Below are 21,298 nucleotides of genomic sequence, written 5' to 3' on the forward strand. Positions count from 1 at the left end.
CTTGCTGTTTCTTCAGCAAAACCAAAGGACCCTATTGGAAATAAGTGCTTGCACTTTCATGGGTTATCATTGACTGCAAGGTCAAAAGAAATAATATCTGAACTACAATATATACCAAACAGTTTGAATGCACTATTTGTGTTGGTTTGTAACCTTCGCTTAGATTTAACTTCCTGTTTTTATCAAACACGTGTTTTCGCGAAAATAGTAAACAATAATAAATTGTGTGCATATAAACACAATGCCGAAGTCGAAAAGAGATAAGAAGGGTAGGACCATTATATGTGTTGCTTGACTATTTATTACTTTTACTTATTTAATTACGAGAGTGATTTTCATACATTTTGCACAATATCTACTGACTTCCAAAAGGTATAGTACCAGAAAGGCCGTTTACCAAAAAGGCCTTCCCAAAAAGGCCTCACCAAAAAGGCCGCATAAGTGAACCAAAAAGGCCTCATGTTATACCAAAAAGGCCATACAATTTTTTATTATCATTGAATAGTAATGCTGAATATAATTATCATATCTATTAAATAGTCATAACTTAATTATCATATCTATTAAATAGTCATAACTTTTTTAAAAGTCTACTTCAAAGCCGTTAATTTTATAATCAAAGTCAGCAAAATTATCGTGAATTTTTGCATACAGTATGAATTGTTCGTTTGTCACATTTTTTTCCTTGAGTAATAGATGTTCCAGTTTTTTTAATTAAAAGCCGTTAATTTTGTAATCAAAGTCGGCATAATGATCGCCAATTAGCACATAGCAATTATCCATTTCAGAAAATTATATTTTTCTCTGAACTTTCTGTTTGCATCTAAAAGTGTAACAAATAAGTAATGAAGGTGTTGTAAACTTACGTGGCGGCCAATGTTCTTCCACATTGTATCATATTGATGGTTACTCAGCTTTTCCTGGAACTGACCTTGGTAGAGGTGTCATTATTTATGCGAAAACAGAATTGAATGTTTCACCAAATACCACTCTTAATTCCTTTTATGGTGATGCTTCGTGGATTGACTGGATTAGTGATAGCAAAACAATAACATTAGGGTGTATATATCGGAGCCCCTCCAACACTAGAAACTGTGATGAAATTAATCATTTATTAAACATGGCAGTTGGACTCGCCGAGAATTTATTAATTACGGGAGACTTTAATATGAAGGACATTGATTGGGACACGTACACCACCACACATGGAGAGGATCATCATGAAAGCTTATTTATTGAGTGCTTAAGAGATAACTTTTTGTTTCAACATGTAAACCAATTCACAAGATGTAGAAATGATCAGAGCAAGAACATACTTGACCTAATTTTATCTAAAGATGAGAATGACATAGTGAACTTAGAATATCTACCATCCCTGGGATGCAGTGATCATGTAACATTACTATTTGACTTTTTATGTGATTTCAAAATAATATGTACTGGAGCTAGCTCCTATCAATACAGGAAATGTGATTTAATACGCTTTACGGAAGAGTGGGAAACAACAAACTGGCAGGAATATTTCCAACACAGCGATGCTAACAGCATGTGGGAGTCTTTTGTTTGCAAATTCAGAGCTAGTGTGGAAAAGTTTGTTCCAAAGTTTAAACCAAAATCAGGACACATGAAGAAACCGTTGTGGATGACACAGGATTCATTGAGATTTATTAAGGGGAAGCGTCATGCCTGGAATAAATATATGGCTACTAAAAGGACGGCAGACTTTGGAACATATAAAGTGGTGAGAAATGCGGCCAATGAATGTGTGAAGAAGAGTAAGAAAAACTATGAACGGACTATTTCGCTTAAAGCTAAAAGTGAACCGAAGCAATTTTGGCGGTATGTAAAAAGTAAAGTTAAGTCGAAAATTGGCGTTTCTAATTTGAAACGGGACGATGGGGGGTTTGTTGGATCGGACAATGAAAAGGCGGATGTTCTTAATGGGTTTTTTGCCTCTGTGTTTACAAAAGAAACTTTACATAATATACCTGATTTACCAGATAAAACTGTGGAGAATAATTTAAATGACATACATGTTTCTGAAGTGGAAGTCTTAAATTTGCTAAAGGATATTGATTCGTCTAAGTCCATGGGTCCGGATGAAATACATCCATATTTGCTTAAAAGTATGCCTGACGTTTTTGTCAAACCGCTTTCATTAATTTTCAAGAAGTCTCTGTCATCCGGAGAAGTTCCAAAAGGGTGGAAAGATGCAAGAATATCACCAATTTTCAAGAAGGGTAACAAAACTGAGCCATGTAACTACAGACCAGTTAGTCTCACATCAGTAGTCTGCAAGATCCTTGAAAAAATAGTTAGAAAACATATCATGTATCATTTAAGTGTGAATAATTTATTATCAAATGATCAATACATTGCTTTAGACCACATAGATCCTGTGCGTTACAGTTGCTACATGTTATGGAGGACTGGACAAAGTTCATCGAAGGAAGCGAAAGCTGGGACAGCATTTACTTAGACCTTGCGAAAGCTTTTGATAAAGTTGCGCATAGAAGACTCATAAGGAAGGTATCTGCGTATGGCATTAAGGGAAATGTTCTGGCCTGGATTGAGAACTTTCTGAGTCAGAGAAGACAGTGTGTGTCAATAAAGGGAAGTACATCTAGCTGGATAAGTGTAGAGAGTGGAGTTCCTCAGGGAAGTGTGCTTGGTCCAGTACTTTTTATAATATATGTTAACGATATCACCAACTCTGTGAGCTGTATTTCTAAAATATTTGCTGACGACACCAAGTTATATGCACCTGTGACGGACTCAGGCAGGCTGCAGGAGGATCTTGACTCTCTCAGCGAATGGGCACAAAAATGGGAACTTGCCTTCAACGTTGACAAATGCAAAGTTATACATTACGGAAACAATAACCCGAATCAACAGTATACTATGAATAATAAGCCTCTGCAGGCTGCAACTGAGGAATGTGATCTGGGAGTGCTCTTCGAAAGAGATCTAAAATTTAGTAAGCATATATCTACAAAGATAAATAAAGCAAACAGTATCCTAGCCTTAATAAAGAGATCTTTTGAGTTCATGGACAAATACTTATTTTTGAAATTATATACTGCCTTGGTGCGTCCGCATGTTGAGTTTGCAAATGTTATATGGTACCCATATTTAAAAAAGGACATTATTAGCATAGAAAAAGTTCAAAAAAGAGCCACAAAACTTGTACCGAATTTGAGGAATTCATCCTATGAGGAACGACTTAAAGAACTTAAATTACCATCACTTGCTCATCGCAGAATTCGTGGAGATGCCATTCAAACATTTAAAATAGTCAAAAATATAGATGATTGCGTTTTTGAGAACTTTTTCAATTATAAATCATCAACTAGAGGACATAACCTAAAGCTTGAGAAACCAAAGTCCAGAACATCTTTTTGTCAAAATCAATTTTCCAGAAGAGTGATTAACATGTGGAATGACTTGCCTCAATGTGTAGTTGATGCCAAGAATGTATTAGAATTCAAGAGCAGGATTGATCTACATTGGAATGGGGACATAGTGTATAAGTTTTAGTGATCACAACTGTTGTTTGTCAAAAGGACATTCATTCTTTACCATACTTAAGGAACTATTTTTTACTGAATAAGGGCTATTTTTATTAGTTGTGAGAACACATACGGATACAGTACCATAAGACGTCGATAAGAAGAGGGGTTTAAAAAGGACTTGAGTCCTTACCACAGAGCCCAAAATCATCCTACAGGTATCCTACAGGTATATAAGATCCAAAATTTTTGAGAAATATAAAACCCGTTTATGTGTCAAAGTTGTCTATAATAGTTTCTTTTTTTTATTCATTATATTGGAAATTATACCGGACTTTATATGGCGTTTGAAATATATAAAAATTATAGTGTTTTTTAAATCGTGTAAATTATGTTTATTTCTTCACGAGTGTTAATTTATTGTGTGTTGACATTTTGTTAGTGTTGTGGTATGGCCTCCTATCGTATAACATAGTAAATGTCGTGAAAAAAGTAACACACACAATATATAGAGTACAACGTTATTCTTAGTTACTATGTAAAACAATAAAATAAATTAAATAAGATATACGCAAATGGCTTAATGACTGTTAAAGACAAATATTTAATATATATAACGTATATAATTAAGTACATATTTTATATACATGTATTATTAATTTCCTCTTAAACTGTTGTTTGCAATGTTTAAAATATAAGAAGTTGAAAGAATTTGCATGTACACAAAAACTCGCTAATCAGACCGGGTAACCAAGTGTCAATGGTCATTCACAGTTTGCGGCATTTGTTTTGATAACGGATTAGTAGAAAGCCCACATCTGGTGTAAAATGACACTTGTTGACACCTATTGATAATTACTTGCGCATTGTAAAATAGGTACATTAAATTTGGAAGACTTAAACCGAAATAAATAAACATGCTTAATTCTTTGTGATATTATCGAAAATTATAACTGATTGTATATATTATTACGCATTTTATAAGCATTAAAAATATATTTAGCAAAGTTTATAATGTCTTTTTTATTAGCCAACTGCATTAGAATGTCAAATTTATTTAACGTTGGCCACCTTTGAAAATATGGTTTTAAATGTTCCTTTCTAATTTTTCTATATAGAGGACAAACAAGTAAAAAGGTATACTCGTTTTCTATGGCGTGTCCGTTGCAAAACTTACATTTTCTATTTTCGCATAGTATCTTATGATAACGACCGCTTTCGATTTCTAATTTATGTTACAAGTATGATGCGAAACAATGCACCACCTCCGAGTTCCTGGCCAAGGTCGGTCAAGTGTAAGGTGTTGTGTTGGAGTAATGCACATGTATATTTTATTATGTAGTTTAAATTATGTTGTATTTTGTCACGTTGACTGTATATTCTATGTAATTTTTGTTGTAAATGTATTTTTTGTAATGAAGAAAATAACAAAAGTTCTTACAGGTTTACTCCATTTTGATTTAATAGAAAATATCATTCATATGTTGAACAATATTATTATGTAATTGAAATTAATAGAAATTATGTATATTTTGTAAAAAAGAAAATAAAAAACTTCATTCATTTATGTCGTACTCCATTTTCAATTAATTGAAGTTGTGTATATTTTCTAATAAAGAAAATAAACAACTTCATACATATTTTATGTCATACTCAATTTTGATTTAATAAAAAAAATAGCATTCACATGTTTAACAATATTATTATGTTGTATTTTGTCAGTGTGACTGTATATTGTCTGTAAATGTTTACTTGTAACTGTATATTTTGTTATATAAATTGTGTGACTGTGCCTGTACACTGACTGTATATGTCGTAAAAGTATACTTAAACATAAACAACAAATAAAGAAAATAATAAACTTAATACCTGTTTTATGACTTATTCCATATTGATTTATGTGTATTTGTTTGTAAACACAATTTGAAACCTCAAATAACAATAATTGCTTTAAGGCCTTTTTGGTTCATTTTTCGGGCTTTTTGGTACGCTTTGGGGCCTTTTTGGTAAGACCTTTTTGGTATTCGGCCTTTTTGGTATGTGGCCTTTTTGGTTTTCGGCCTTTCTGGACCTAAGCCTTCCAAAAAGTGACATAATTTTCGGATTGCCGTATTTTAACAATATTGTCCGTAAGTTAACAAGACATTTGTTCAACATTAAATGTGTTTCAATAACTAAATAAAGATCATCAGTTTATATCATATATGATATGTCATTTACTGATACCCCGACTTCATTTGAGACTGATGACGTGATGTATCCAAACATTTTCTTTATTTTCAGTTTCACTTACACAGACAAGAAAGAAGGGATTGGAGTTAAAACAGAAGCTGATTGAAGATGTAAATTAATAATAACTTACAAATAGCTGACTTATATGTTATATAAGTCTTGAAATCAAGTTGATCTTTATAAACTTATAACACGGGTACAACTAAAATGTGTATATGATTCATATCCGCGGATATCACTGAAAAGTGCGGATATGAACAGACTACAGCTTTTTAAAATGTATTTTCCTTTATTTTTGTTATATGAAAATTGTTCTGTGACAAAAATACACGTTGCTCATGTGTAATGTTGCGATGGAATGAATTTAAAAGCGTTTTGCATTGGCATTTTAATTTCAGTAACTCCAAATTCATATCCGTGAATATGAACGACCAGTCAGAACACCGCTTTTATTAAATTGCTCTATCTTGAGACAGCAATAACAACAGATTTATCACATATTGTGAATTTTCAATATAACAGTGATTTGTTCATAAAAAAACTGCAAATAACGCATGAATATTGCCTATATTCGTTTATATTAGAACTTTTCGTTCATATCTGCGGATATGAGTCATATACGCATTTTAGACAGACCGTTATAACACAACTGGGAAGTAAAATTAGTTTCAATGAATTCAGGGGTTTCGCTGCCATTTCACGGTTTGCCATGTTGCTAGTAATTCTAATACATACCCAATTTCAGAAAATGTAAAAGGTGTTTAAAGTTATAGAATTTGGTGTGTGTATTGCGAAGTTTTGCACCTGAAAGAAACACTGATTCATATTCAATAACGTTTGTCATGCAAAAAACTAATCCTTATTGCGCCACAGGCTTTTAATAAAACTTAACGGAAAACATACGAAATAACACGTTATTCATTGTCAAATTTTATGATGCTAAACATGTTCAAGCTCAGATCATCATAACAATGGATGAAATTCGGTGTCATGCACATTGGGAAAAGTTAACATAATCACCAAAACAGGTAGGGGAAATACCCGAGCAGATTATGGAAATTGCCACTCAACAAAATCATCGTTTTTTTAAAGCAATTTTTTTCCATGATATCAATCATCAATGGATATTTATATCTATAAAATAGCAATTTTGTATAAGCATGATAGTGTACCTGTAAGTTTGAGGTCATCAGGTGAAAGCTTAATTTCATAAGCAGTGTTTTTTATGTCCCCCACCACTATAGTGGGGGACATATTGTTTTTGCCCTGTCGGTTGGTTGGTTTGCCCAAACTTTAACATTTTGCAATATTGAAGATAACAACTTCATATTTGGCATGCATGTGTATCTCATGTAGCTGCACATTTTGAGTGGTGAAATGTCAAGGTCATCCTCAAAGATCAAACAAACAAATCCAAGGGAAGTAATAAGCTTTAAAGTGAGATAATTATCTGAACCTGCCAAATGATAAAAAATTAAATAAAGCGGCGCAAAAGGGGACATAGTGTTTCTGACTAACACATTTCATGTTTTTTCTTTCAAATTTGGGTCCGGTAGGGGGACCCATTCCCAATGTAAAATAGTATTTATTTTTCCCAAATGGGACCTAAAAAATCACAATTGAAGGTTTCCAAAAAAAAAATGTTGTTTAATAAGTTAAACATGTCATTCATCTCCAAATCCAGCTATATAAGTTGGACCTTAGTAAATATAATACATGTATTGAAATTACTTTTCTAATCAATTATGAAGTATTTGTAAGCAGAAAGTCAATAATGTTAATTTTCCATTTAATGTCAAAAGGACGCGATATTTTCCAATCCAAAGGGACTCTGTCCCATTCCCAAAATGGTAAAGAAAAAAGCACAACTAAGCTTGTCAAATGCAATTGGTTTCAGCACAATAATGTTATATCTGTAAATATTGAGAACACCCTGACCTATGATCATCTTAATTGCTATGCTGGTTTCCTGGGATGATAGAGAGCCTATTTATTTTGAGGTCAAAAGGTTAACCCTATGCATGCTTGGAAATTTGTAGTCTGCTAAAATGTCGTCTGCTGAATTTCTAAAATTAGCATTTTCTTCGATTTTTTTTCAAAGAATACTATCAGAATAGCAAACAGTTTGGATCCTGATGAGATGCCACGTTCTGTGGCGTCTCATCTGGATCCAAACTGTTTGCAAAGGACTTCAAATTTTGGTTCCAACACTGAAAGGGTTAAAGATCAAGGTCACATGTGCTTGCAACATGAAAATAGCTTCCACACTATGTAGATCATTTTTAGGATAAGGCCAGTATTATGTTTGTTTACTGTAAAGACAAAGGATGACCCCCAAATGATTTGCAAATCAAGAGATAAAATGTCAAGGTCACACGATGACTTTGCTGTAAGCCAAGGTCATTTTTTTTTTTTTATTCAAGATCATACATACAATGTAAACATGTATATGATCATACAACATAGTGATTGTACAAAGCAATAAAGTTCAGACATGTTATACAAGATATGCTAATATAATATATATATTTTTTTAGAGAGAAAAGAAAAGAACAACAGAGGAATAGTTATGAAAAATGATGAGTTGTGTAAAGGCGGAAGAAAGCATACTGGGCTTGTGTGTTTTGTTGTATATTCACAATGGTCTTGTCAGATTGAAAAAAATAAAAATAATAAAAAATAAAAATAAAAAAAAAGTCAAGGTCATACATGTTGCACAAACATCTCTTGTTTCCTTGTTTCTTCAGATTCGGGACAATGTGGACAAGTATGCAAGAATTTTCACGTTTTCTGTACACAACATGAGGAACACCTACTTGAAAGACGTCCGCCAAGACTGGAAACACAGCAGGTGCTCATCATAGTGTCATTTTTATGCTCCCGGTAGGGTGGCATACAGCATTTGAACTGTCTGTCAGTGTGTCAGTATATGTGTATGTCAGTCAGTCCTTCTGAAAACTTTAATGGCCATTACTTTTTCAATATTAAAGATAGCAACTTGATATTTAGCATGCATGTGCATCTCACGGAGCTGCACATTTTGAGTGGTGAAAGGTGAAGGTGAATGTCATCCTTCAAGGTCAAATGTCTAATATATGGCGTCTGTCCGTACGTCCAAAAACTTTAACATTGGCCATAACTTTTTCACTATTGAAGATAGCAACTTGATATTTGGCATGCATGTGTATCTCATAGAGCTGAACATTTTGAGTAGTGAAAGGTGAAGGTCAAGGTCATCCTTCAAGGTCAAATGTCAAATATATGGTGTCTGTCCGTCCGAAAACTAACATTGGCCATAACTTTTTCAATATTGAAGATAGCAACTTGATATTTGGCATGCATGTGCATCTCAGGGAGCTGCACATTTTGAGTGGTAAAAGGTGAAGGTCAAGGTCATCATTCAAGGTCAAATTTCTTATATATGGCGTCTGTCCGTCCGTCCAAAAACTTTAACATTTGCCATAACGTTTTCACTATTGAAGATAGCAACTTGATATTTGGCATGCATGTGTATCTCATGAAGCTGAACATTTAAAGTGGTGAAAGGTGAAGGTCAAGGTCATTTTTCAAGGTCAAATGACAAATATATGGCATCTGTCCGTCCGAAAACTTTAACATTGGCCATAACTTTTTCAATATTGAAGATAGCAACTTGATATTTGGCATGCATGTGTATCTCATGAAGCTGCACATTTTGAGTGGTGGAAGTTTAAGGTCAAGGTCATCCTTCAAGGTCAAAGGTCAAAAAAAGAAAAAAATTCAAAGCGGCGTTCTCATGAAGCTGCACAATTTGAGTGGTGGAAGTTCAAGGTCAAGGTCATCCGTCAAGGTCAAAGGTAAAAAAAAAATCGGGGGCATTGTATCATCTCTTGTATTATCATGATCTTTACACGGTAGGCCTTTCCATGGCGTTTTTGGGGAAAATGCTTTTTTGGGATTGTGAATTGTTTTGCATGAAAAGTCCACTGATTTGGTAAAAACTTCTTTTATACCACTTTTTACAAGAATTATAATTTTAATTATAAGAATCAAAATCATATTAATTTTAGCTATATACTTTGTTGCTTGCAATTAAAATAATAACATTGAGATATTATTATAAATAGACACTAATTTATAAAAGAAAATTCTTCAATTCTGGGATTTCTTTTGAATTTATGGAAACTTTTTTCCATTTTAACAGACCTGTAGATACGCCAGCAGGGACGACACTTTCCACCTAAACTTGATTTTAACCAAGAAGAGACTTTCTTTAAACAAAAAATATCATAAAAGAGGAAAGTCTTGTCCCTGATTAGCCTGTGCGGACTTCACAGACTAATCTGGGACAACACTTACACATGTGAATTAAACCTCCTTTTCACAGAGCATGGCCCATTTATTTGAAAAATACTGCATTGTGGCACATGCGCTTAGCTACAATTGTGCTACATTTATTTCTGTTTACTCTGTAAATAAATAGACAAAATGTTGATGATCATGATGACGTATGTCAAAATTATTCAACTTAATTATTTCTGAATACCAAAAAAATCAAATAAAAATTACATACTACTATGCTACAGCGTTGTTGGAATAGCTATTTATGATTTGTAATTTTGCATGCATCTAATCTGATTGAATGTGTAAATTTATGGTTTCAAACTGTTAGCAAAATTCAAAAGAAGAATATATATTTCATTGTAGATTTTATTTTGGAAAGAACAAAGTCATGTCATTAGCCTTGGGCCGTACGAGTTCTGACGAATATCGTGAAAACCTTCACAAGATCTGCAAGCATTTACAAGGCCAGACTGGACTGCTGTTTACAAACAAAACTAAGGAGGAGGTTCTGAAGTGAGTACACTTGAAGACTTTTCTAACGCAACACTTCAAACTTTAATATCTCAATTATCAGTTAACCCTTTGCCCCTTAGGTACGTATTTTGACACAATTGTAGTCACTTAGAAAGTTAAATTAAAGTAAAGATCTTTCTTACTATATTCAAGTTTTAAAGGCTTCATTTCCAACCCTTAGATACTGAGGAGTAGCAAACAGCATACAACCTGAACAGACAGCGAGTTACTCACGGGCTGTTCTGGTTTTATGCTGGCTGCAAAAGCCATTTTCACGTTGAGTGGGAAAGGGTTAAGTTCATGATTAAAAATTATACACATGATCATTTGACTTTATTCTGAGCAGGCTTGTTGTTGTTTTTCTAGCAAATGCTTCAAAATTGAGAAGTGTTTTCAATATTATATTTAGTAAGGTTTAACTTATAGAGCTGGATGGGAGATAAAGTTAATGTTGAGATAAAAAAATGATGTTTTTGGGAAACCTAAAATCAGAAATTGTAGGTCCCCTTTGGGAAAAATATATGCTTTTTATACGCCCGTCTATGACGGGACGTATTATGGTATACCCCGCGTCCGTCTGTCCGTCCGTCTGTCCGTCCGTCTGTCCGTCCGTCTGTCCGTCCGTCCGTCCGTCCGTCCGTCCGTCTGTTAATGTCGTACGCTACGTCAAATATCCTTTGACAGATTTTCTTCAAATTTTAACACAATCTTAATATTGATAAACCCTGATCCCCTTTCGTTTTTGACGGAATTCTGAATTGTCGTTCCAGAGTTATGGGACTTTGTTCGTCAAAATTTCGTGATTTCATTGAATGTCCTACTGTAGCTCAAATATCCTTCGATGGATTTTTTTCAAATTTCAACACAATCTTAATATTGATAAACCCTGATCCCCTTTCGTTTTTGACGGAATTCTGAATTGTCGTTCCAGAGTTATGGGACTTTGTTCGTCAAAATTTCGTGATTTCATTGAATGTCCTACCGTAGCTCAAATATCCTTCGATGGATTTTTTTCAAATTTTAACACAATCTTAATATTCATAAACCCTGATCCCCTTTCATTTTTGACGGAATTCTGAATTGTCGTTCCAGAGTTATGCGACTTTGTTCGTCAAAATTTCGTGATTTCATTAAATAAACTGAAGTAAAAAAATGATTCAAAGGGTTATTTATTACCTTACTACTTCATTGGCGAACGACGGGCGTATCATGCGCTCATGGCGCAGCAGTTTATTTCCATATGGAATGGGGCAATATAACGGCCCCAAAATTTGAACAGAAAAATCACTGATATATTTACGATAAAAGGTCACCATAGTTGTTAGCATAAAGGATACCAGTTTATTCTGGAAAGCACAAAGTCTGTAATAGCATAAAGCCATACACTAGTATACAATTATGAATCACTGAAAGGCGAACTCAGAAAGTTAAAAGGACACTGCTGACAATTGAATTTCGTGTTTTTTTTCAGTCACTGATCATACTTCTAAGGTATTAACCTGTTGTCAAGATTTTATTAACCATATGTCGTGCAATACTGAATGATAGCACTTAATTGATATACATATTTGTCTTGTGAATACATGTAAAAATATGGACAGTCGCTACCATGTACAGTGTTTGAAGGGTTTGAAGACTGTTGGCGCTAGCTGAAATGATTTAGTGGTGGTATTCATGAATCTGTATTCTGGTAACTACTTATAAACTCTTTCCAACTCAGAAGCAAAGTGAAAATGGCTATGTGCAAACAGCATATAACCAGAGCAGCCTGCGAGTAACACAGTCTGTTCAGGTTTTATGCTGTTTGCTGCTAATCAGTATCTAAGGCTTGAAAATTAAGCCTTTTTAACTTGAATGTAGCAAGGAAGGTCTTTAATTAAATTAAAGCGACTACAAGTGCGTCAAAATACGTCTCTAAGGGGTTAAAGAGTAAACTGCATATGCTTCTAGTCACTTTGTTGCACTTTGCTATTGGAGCAGGGATGCGTCACATTGCAGGGTTTTTTTTTGCCCGATTTTATAGCCGAAATTCGGCTATGTTCCCAATCCCAAAAAGTATACTTTTTTCCCAAAATGTGGCAAAAAATTACCAATTTAAAAAAAAAAATAATTTTTTTTTGTTTTTTTTTTCGAAAGAAGTGTCTAATGCGTATTTTATCTCAATTTTAATTCAATTACATCTAACAAAGTATTATATGATTTTGTTCTTTTAATTTGAATGATTATAAAGAGTTATGTAAAGTTTAGTATTTCCCTAATCAGAGGACTTTTTTGGTGGGAAAAAAAGGCAAATGAATGTATTTTCCCAATTTCATGAAAATGCCGATAAAATTCCCAATTCCAAAGCCATGGGCTATCTTCCCAAAAAGTGGGAAAAAAAACCTGCATTGTGTTTATTTCACCATTTTGGGAATGGGGCCGGGTCAAAATTTTCTTTTCTTTTTGGAAACCTTTAATAGGAAATTTTTAGGTCCAATTTGGGAAAAATATATACTTTTGTCCATTAGGAATGGGTTCCCTTACACACTGCACGGTCATCATGTAATTGTTTTTATCAATAAAACATTCAGTTGCTTGGATCTCCATCTTCAATTATGTAGGCGGAATTCCATCATCTAACAGTTATTGTGTAAATCCTTGATTTGTGTGTTTAGACATTATGCATTATATGTTATGGTTAATAACATGCACATGGCTCGTTACATGTTGCTTCAGATAAAAAATAATAGTTCCTATAAAAAAAACTTGGGGGGGGGGGGGCTCCTCCTCTTGCCAACAGCCTTTCCCCTAGTGTTTTGATGACCCAAATAGGTGTTGGTTATGTTGAACTTTTTTACAGGTGGAGAATGGGGTCAAAATTCAGCCCTAGATTTGACCAAAGAGAACCACTGATTGCATATTTTCAATTCCAGATATTTCTCCGCATTCAAGATGGCTGACTATGCACGGTCAGGGGTGGTTGCTGAGCAGGAAGTCACTCTGGAGGAAGGCGCGCTGCCTGAGTTCACACACTCCATGGAACCCCAGCTACGAGGGCTTGGGCTGCCCACTGCGCTCAAGAAAGGTTAGGGCCATTATTCACAATTAGCCAATTGCTACAGATAAGTAAAAAATGGGTTATAGAAATTTCCATTTGACTACAAGTTTTTATTCATAATCACCCATTCAATATCCAAAAAACTACGAATTCAGACATAAAAAGGTAAATTTTGCTTCTGACAATTTTGAGGTGGGCGTGGCCTGCTAAGTTGACTTTTAGTTTTAGTTGTACGTAAACCATCATTACATAGATAAGCACCCTAATGTCTTTGTAGTACCTTAACAAATCTAAATAAATTAAATACCTTCTCACTTGAATTAAGTTTAAAATGCTTCATTTCTAACACAAAGATACCAATGAACAGCAAACAGTATAAAGCCTGAACAGACTTTGAGTTGCATTTAGCTTTTTTTTCTTTACGTTTGAGTGGTTAAGTGGATATTCAGATCAAAAGTCAAAAATAGCTTGGATGGCGGGTAGAAATTTCATCGGTTCAGACTGAAAGAAAAGTGGATGGTACATGCGCTTTTCACCTAAGCAACCTTGTTATCCGGCGCCATAGGCGGAGGGATATTGTTTTGGTCTTCCGTCTGTGCGTCTTTCCGTCCGTCCGGACTCATATTTTGGAAGTGCTTTGGTTTCATTGAAACTCGGTTTGAGTATATATGTATATATATGGATAATAGGATGATGCACACCAAATGGCATTGTACACCATCTGTTAATAACAGAGTTATGGCCCTTTGTATCTTGAAAAAATGCTTTTTTGAGTGTCAAATATAACACTTTTGTGTCCAGAAGCATATTGGCGGGGGATATCAATTCAACGAATTTGCTTGTTTCACTTCCATTCCGTATGAATGTGAATTTGGTTGGTGGTCTTCATACCAGACAGGTGGGGTATCCTTTCTGAACTCCATTTTCCCCACAGCATGACCCACACCTGTTATTCTTTATTATTGAGCCGTGCTTTGTGAAAAAGGGGTTTAATGCATGTGCGTAAAGTGTTGTCCAAGGGATGACACTTTCCGCCTAAGCTTGATTAATGCTAAGAAGAGACTTTCTTTGAACAGAAAATATCTTTAAAGCGATCAGTGTCGTCCCAGATTAGCGGACTGGGACGACACTTCACGCACATGCATTTAACCCCTATTTTGCAGAGCAAGGCTTAATTTTATAGCTTTAATTTAACAACTCTTAAGTCTAGTATGCTGACATGTAGGTGTGCCGTGACATGCTATGGGTCCTCAAAAACTGCAATCTCAGATAAGGAGAATCCCATACTCTTGGAAATAAATATACACGCACACACAATTTCACCTTTTTGAGTTTATTGCATAATGATAAAGGCTATTGGATTTATACAAATTGAGGATTTACATACTGTAGAGGTCAAGAGGAACTTCATTGTTTTGACGTCAAATTTCTATTTTTATTCCTTTCAAACACTACAAAAACTTTTATTATGTGAACATCAAATTGAGTTCCAAGAGAATTGGAAATAATACTGTTTACTACGTCCAGAACCCAGCTTTTTTGTCTGTCTCTAACTTTATCATACACAGTTTTATATTTAACCCTTTACCAATTAGATACATATTTTCACCCATTTGTTGTCCCTTAGAAATTTTCATTTAGTTAAAGACCTTTCTTACTAGATTCAAATTTTTTAAAGGCTTTATCTCCAACCCTTAGATACTGATGAGCAGCAAACAGCATAAAACCTGAACAGACTGCTAGTTACTCGCAGGCTGTTTTGGTTTTATGCTGTTTGCACATAGCAATTTTCAATTTGCTTCTAAGTGGGAAAGGGTTAAAAGACTCAAATTGTTCAAGGTTGTCTCCATCTATTTGCAGGGGTTATTCACCTTCTCAAAGAACACAAAGTGTGTGACCTGGGTCAAGTGTTGACCCCAGAACAGGCTCGGATACTGGTAAGTTAGCATCAAGCAAGGAGCAGTCACTGTCCTTGACCCAACCCTTGCTCAGTTATTGATATGGGTTATATAGCGATTGTTATTTATCTTGATTCATTCCATTGGTTTGTACGAGCCCAAGGCCGCACAACCTTTTCTAACAGTATAGATACAAGTCGGGGCTGGTTTTTTAACCAGGTTTTCTGAAGGAAAAAACCGGTTATTAGATTTACAAATGTCAGCAGGCAGGCGGGCTTGCAGGCCGGTGGAACAAGCTTGTCCGGGCCATAACTTTGTTGTTCATTATGGGATTTTAAAATCTTTTGGCACATTTGTTCACCATTATTAGACGGTTTGTCGCGCAAAAGAATTACGTCGATATCTCCAAGGTCAAGGTCACACTTTGAGTTCAAAGGTAAAAAATGGCCATAAATGAGCTTGTCCGGGCCATAACTTTGTCATTGATGGTGAGATTTTAAAATCATTTGGCACATTTGTTCACCATCAGTGGACGGTGTGTTGCACGAAAGAATTACGTCAATATCTCCAAGGTAAAGGTCCTCAGGACTAAAAATATATTTATTTTGAAACAAAGGGGGTTAATTATAATCAATCAGTTCAGTATGAGTTGTCTTCCTTTATCAGACTTTTTTTTCACATTAAAAACCTGGTTTTGTGACAATTTTGTCCCTTGTTTTGGCATATGGAGCTGTTATTCTGTCATATTTCTAATGGAAAATCATTTTTCCCAAATTCAGTCCCAAAATTCAAAATAAATGGTTTTACTTTCAGTTGCTTGGAAATAGAGCTGTTGAATAACAAAATAAACAGTTTCAGTTTGTTATCTGTTTTTTCTTTTTTTTAGTATTTTCTGTTTTTATGCAAGTTTAATATCAATAACTATTCACAAGTTGTAAATCCAGCAATAACACTTTTCCCCAAATTTGAAGTAAATTTGATGCTAAAATTCCAATTTCAAGGGTATTGGTCATATTACCAAAATTGTGAGAAAAAGCCTGCAAGTACATGTAACGTGACGACAACACAAATGCATTTCTTGCCTTTGCACACAAGGTAGACACCTCATCTCTGAATCACTTTTGAAATTAAGGTAATAGTAATTTTTACTGTGTATATTCTTTTCCAGAATAAAAAAAGAGAAACTGTTTGGCTTTAAGATGAAAGAGTTCTAAAATATTTCAGAAAGTCTTAAAGGGGCCTTTTCACATTTTGTCAAATTGACAAAATTAAAAAAAAGTTTCAGATTCGCAAATTTTCATTTTAGGTATGATATTTGTAAGAAAACAGTAAAACTGAACATTTACCATGCTCTAATATATCCATTATATGCATCTTTTAAAGATTTAAAAACCTGAAAATTATAAAGTGTTGCAACGCGAAACGATTGAATAATTTGGAGAGTTCTGTTGTAGTCGTTTAATTTTGGGAAACTACGAAGATTGCTTATATAAGGTATAAAATACATCTGTCATATATACTTGGCAGGATGACCGAGCGGTCTAATTGGTTTTTACTCCAGGACTCCAGAGGTCACTGGTTCGAACCCTGCTGAGGTTTACTTTTTTTTCTTTTTAAATTTATTCTTGATTTTTTATTGGAGCTTCTTAGATCCAATGTTTACATTTATCAATATAAAGCATTTAATGACAAACTTCAATATATGCCAAAATCTGTGAAAAGGCCCCTTTAAGCTACAAAATTCTTTGGCAAATGTTGTTTGGCTTCCAGTTGTCCAAATTCAAGATACTTTTTCAGAAACTGTTTGGCTACAAGATGTCAGAGTTCAAGGTCACCATGGAGAACATGTGGTCCAATGATGGAACGTTCGAGCTCCTACAGGAATCAGTAGAAACTATCACACCCACAAAAGTTAAAGGTACCTTGCTTGTGAAGATTGTACAATTGTTTATGCTTGTTTGAAAAACCTCCTTTTACATGAAGTCCCAAGCTAGTCTGTATTTTCATGAACTACTCCCTTACATTAATAATTTCACAATCTGTGTAAAAATTAATTAATTGATACAAACATACCCAAATTAAATTCAAATCTGTGCAGAAATTTCTTTCTATGGTATTTTTTAAAAGTGTAAATTTAGCTTTTGTCAAATTTTTACTTTAATTATTGATTCAATGTTCAGCATCACCATCCACCTATGGATTGCATTATGCATAGCAGAATTCGATCATTATTTTACTGAGCCCTTTAGGTCATCAAAATTGTCAAAATGAAAGTACAGTTTCTCGGCGTGGAATATTATTTGTTAACCTTTATTTAACCTTGCATTGGTGTGGCAGGAATTTGTCGTTGGATTTACATTCACAAAATGGACAAAAGCACTTGCCAGGCCTGATTTTGAGTATTTAACAACTTTACTGACCCTATGGTAAGCTTCGCTCAGAGATTGAGGGGAGGATTGGATTGTTAATTGCCTTGCATACTGTTATCAAGCATTTATTTTCAAATCACTTTAGGAAGTGATCACAAATAAGCATGATGAGATTAAGTGATGTGCTCAATTTCCAAGGTCAAATTCAATGTCAATGGATTTTCAAAATACTTTTGGTAGTAAAGACCGACATATTGGAAAGAACATCACATGGAAAAACCAAGTCTTTAGGTTTTAGGTCAGGGTCAGATTTGACATGATGGAAATAGATCACAACACTTTGACCGGAGCGTAATTTTATACAGCGTTGGTGGCTTTTCCATATGAGACTGGCTCTGGAAAAACGGGGTTTGTTTCACATGCAAAAGAGTAGTTTGAAATTAGCATGGGCATACTGTTTGGGACTACAGTTTCTGCCTAAACTTGATGTTTGCTGAGATTAAGAAGAAACTTTCTTGAAACAAAGATCCATTAAAGCTGAAAGCCTTTACCCTGATCAGCCTTTGCAGACTGCACAGACTAATCGGCGACGACACTACACATACGCATTAAACAACTGTTTTCCAGAAGTGAGGCCCATATTTTTGCTGTAGTTGCATGCATGGTTGAACAGATTGTGGGGTGCCAAGGAAATCCAGTAGGCACCTCAGTCAAATAAACAATTCAAAGTCAGAGACATAATATTGAGCATTTTTAGGATTTTAATGTTACTTGGCAGATGTTAAAAGTATAAGACCAAGAGTCTCGACAAGAACAACGTCCCTTAGTTGATGGTCAAGATCAAATATGAAATATGAGATATCCAGTCCTTCCTAAAATTATAATATAATGCCGGCCATGAAGTCCTATAATCATGCAGCCTTTTCTGGCCCAGACTGATCATTTCAGGCCCAAAAATGGAAAAAATGACACAGAAAGACAAATATGAGATTTTTAACAATATTTTGAAATTATCGTTATAATATATAATATACAAATCATGCATTTATTCATTCAGAATTCCCAAGATTTCTTTAGCATATGTTTGTTCATCCTGGATCATGCTGGATGACAGAATCCTCTTCTTGAAACGAATCTTCTGCCTCGCTTGGCTTACCATCAGACATAGCCTTGGGTGGGCGCTGATAATTTGAGCCACGTTCTGAGAAAACTGGGTTTAGCGCATGTGCATTAAGTGTCGTCCCAGATAGGCCTGTGCAGTCCGCACAGGCTAATTAGGGACGACACTTTCCGCTTGTATGGTATTTTTAGTTTCAAGAAAATTTCTCCTTAGTAGTAGTAGCCCTTACCAAAAATCATGTTTAGGCGGAAAGTGTCGTCCCTGATTAGCCTGTGCGCACTGCACAGGCTAATCTAGGATGACACTTTACGTACATGCATAAAGCCCAGTTTTCTCAGAACATGGCTCTTTTAGTGGAATTAGACCATCTCCCTGTATCCTGAGTCCTTATTGAGATGTTGTCTTATATTAACCCAAAAATACTTGACACATTAATACCTAGGTGAAAAAAACTCCTGTTGTCATCTGATGTATGCACTAAACTAAATTTGATATTTTCCTATTCTATTCCACGAAAACCAAAGCTTTCTTGTTAGATCAATGATTTACTGAAGCTATTTGTTCACAGTTTTGCATTTGTGTTTTAGTGCGTCCCGCCAAAAAGTCTAAAGCTGAAATTGAAGCTATGGAAGCAGAAGAAGATGATGATGATGAAGAGGATGTGGATGATATTGATGAAGATGATGAAATTAATAAATGATGTTAGTTTTAACAGTTTTAGTTTTAATTTTCATTTAAAGGATTCTTTGACTGTTCATTAATGTAACTCGGCAGAGTTTTAGCTTTCAACCATTTAATTATAAAAATACTGATACAATTTATGAATGTGTACTAATTTTGATAAGATTTTGCCCATGACCTATGTGCCACTACAATTAAGTTATGGAAATTATTTTCAATAAGTCTACCAGCATTGCAACATGTCAACAAATTGTGAAGACTTGTGGCAAGAAAGGTTGCTTGATGAATGAAAGTTATGTTCTGGACAAGTGGTTTTATGCCCAAATATTACATTTTAACCCTTTGTGTGACCTTGACCTTTAAAATAGACAGGTGGTTGTTACAGGCAGGACGCTGTCTCCTCGTGGTAGGCATTTCTGTTATTTTAAACCAACAAGTTATACTCTTGACAATCTCAGATAGACTTCTTAACCAACTAAGGCTATACACTTGCCTTTGTGACCGCTAAATTGTGCTTTCCAAAAACAATAGAGAAAATAATTGGATAAATATAATTAATATCAGTTAGCTGTCAAAAACTGATAAGTTTTTGTTTTTGGAATAAAAATGTGAAAAACTGGCTAAGCCTCGTTCAACAGGTATTCTCCAAGTTCAGAAGCAGAGAAAAAGACCGGAGAGTTTTGTCTTGAAGTCTGTATTGTGTCTCTTCCTTCATAGGGGGGATGGGGGGGGGGGGTATACCCCCACATGCCACAGAATATTTAGCATGTTGTCATAACAAAAAAGGCGGACACCATGCTCGATGTTTAAAACGCACGAAGTGACTCTGTGACCTAGTTTTTTTTACCCGTGTTCGAACTTTACCTACACATCATCTAGATACAACTTCTGACCAAGTGTGGTGAAGATTGGATGAAAACAACTTGGATAAGAGAGCAGACACCATGCTGAATAAGTAAAACGTACTAAGTGACCCCATAACCTAGTTTTTGATCTGGCATGGCCCATGTTCGAACGTGGCCTTAAGATCATCTAGATACAACTTCTGACTAAGTTTGGTGAAGCTCGGATGAAAACTACTTGAAATAGAGTGGACACCCATGCTCAATGTTTAAAACGCACTAAGTGACCCCCTGACCTAGTTTTTGACCCGGCATGACTCGTATTCGAACTTGACCTAGACATCATCTAGATACAACATCTGACCAAGATTGGTGAAGATCGGATGAAAACAACTTGAATTAGAGAGCAGACACTTGATACGGACCGACAGACAAGCTCACTCCTATATACCCCCCCAAACTACATTTGTGTGGGTATAAATATAACTTTCTAAGGTACTAAAAATATGTGAAAATATGTATCTAAGTGGTTAAGTCTAAGATTTGGTTGGTGGATACAGGCCCTTGCCATTCAATTACAAAAATTCCATAGCAGAACCTTGCACTTGACCTAACATGTAACACATATGGGCCTGTGCTCTGTTAAAAAGGGGTTTAATGCATGTGCGTTAAGTGCAGTCCCAGATTAGCCTGTGTAGTCCACACAGACTAATCAGGGATGACACTTTCCACTTTTATGATATATTTTGTTTGAAGAAAGTCTCTTATTAGCAA

At 34.9% G+C, this 21,298-nt stretch overlaps 1 protein-coding gene across 1 annotated transcript; it reads left to right on the forward strand.

Annotated features, from left to right (window-relative positions):
- The first annotated feature begins 121 nt into the window (after nt 1–121).
- On the forward strand, nt 122–19,713 carry LOC127857000 (mRNA turnover protein 4 homolog). Its single transcript, XM_052393252.1, has 8 exons — nt 122–269; nt 5,793–5,851; nt 8,489–8,592; nt 10,428–10,577; nt 13,490–13,641; nt 15,475–15,551; nt 17,310–17,430; nt 19,589–19,713. Exons 1-8 carry the CDS (start codon nt 242–244, stop codon nt 19,699–19,701), a joined length of 804 nt encoding a protein of 267 aa, XP_052249212.1. The 5' UTR covers nt 122–241; the 3' UTR covers nt 19,702–19,713.
- Nucleotides 19,714–21,298: the final 1,585 nt, after the last annotated feature.

This window comes from Dreissena polymorpha, chromosome 14 (assembly GCF_020536995.1).
Source record: "Dreissena polymorpha isolate Duluth1 chromosome 14, UMN_Dpol_1.0, whole genome shotgun sequence".
Lineage (NCBI taxonomy): Eukaryota > Metazoa > Mollusca > Bivalvia > Myida > Dreissenidae > Dreissena > Dreissena polymorpha.

Coding starts and splice junctions, on each gene's coding strand:
- LOC127857000 (XM_052393252.1), top strand. CDS start 242: ATGCCGAAGTCGAAAAGAGATAAGAAGG. Junction 270..5,792: donor GTCGAAAAGAGATAAGAAGG/GTAGGACCATTA, acceptor CTTTATTTTCAG/TTTCACTTACACAGACAAGA. Junction 10,578..13,489: donor ACTAAGGAGGAGGTTCTGAA/GTGAGTACACTT, acceptor TTTCAATTCCAG/ATATTTCTCCGCATTCAAGA.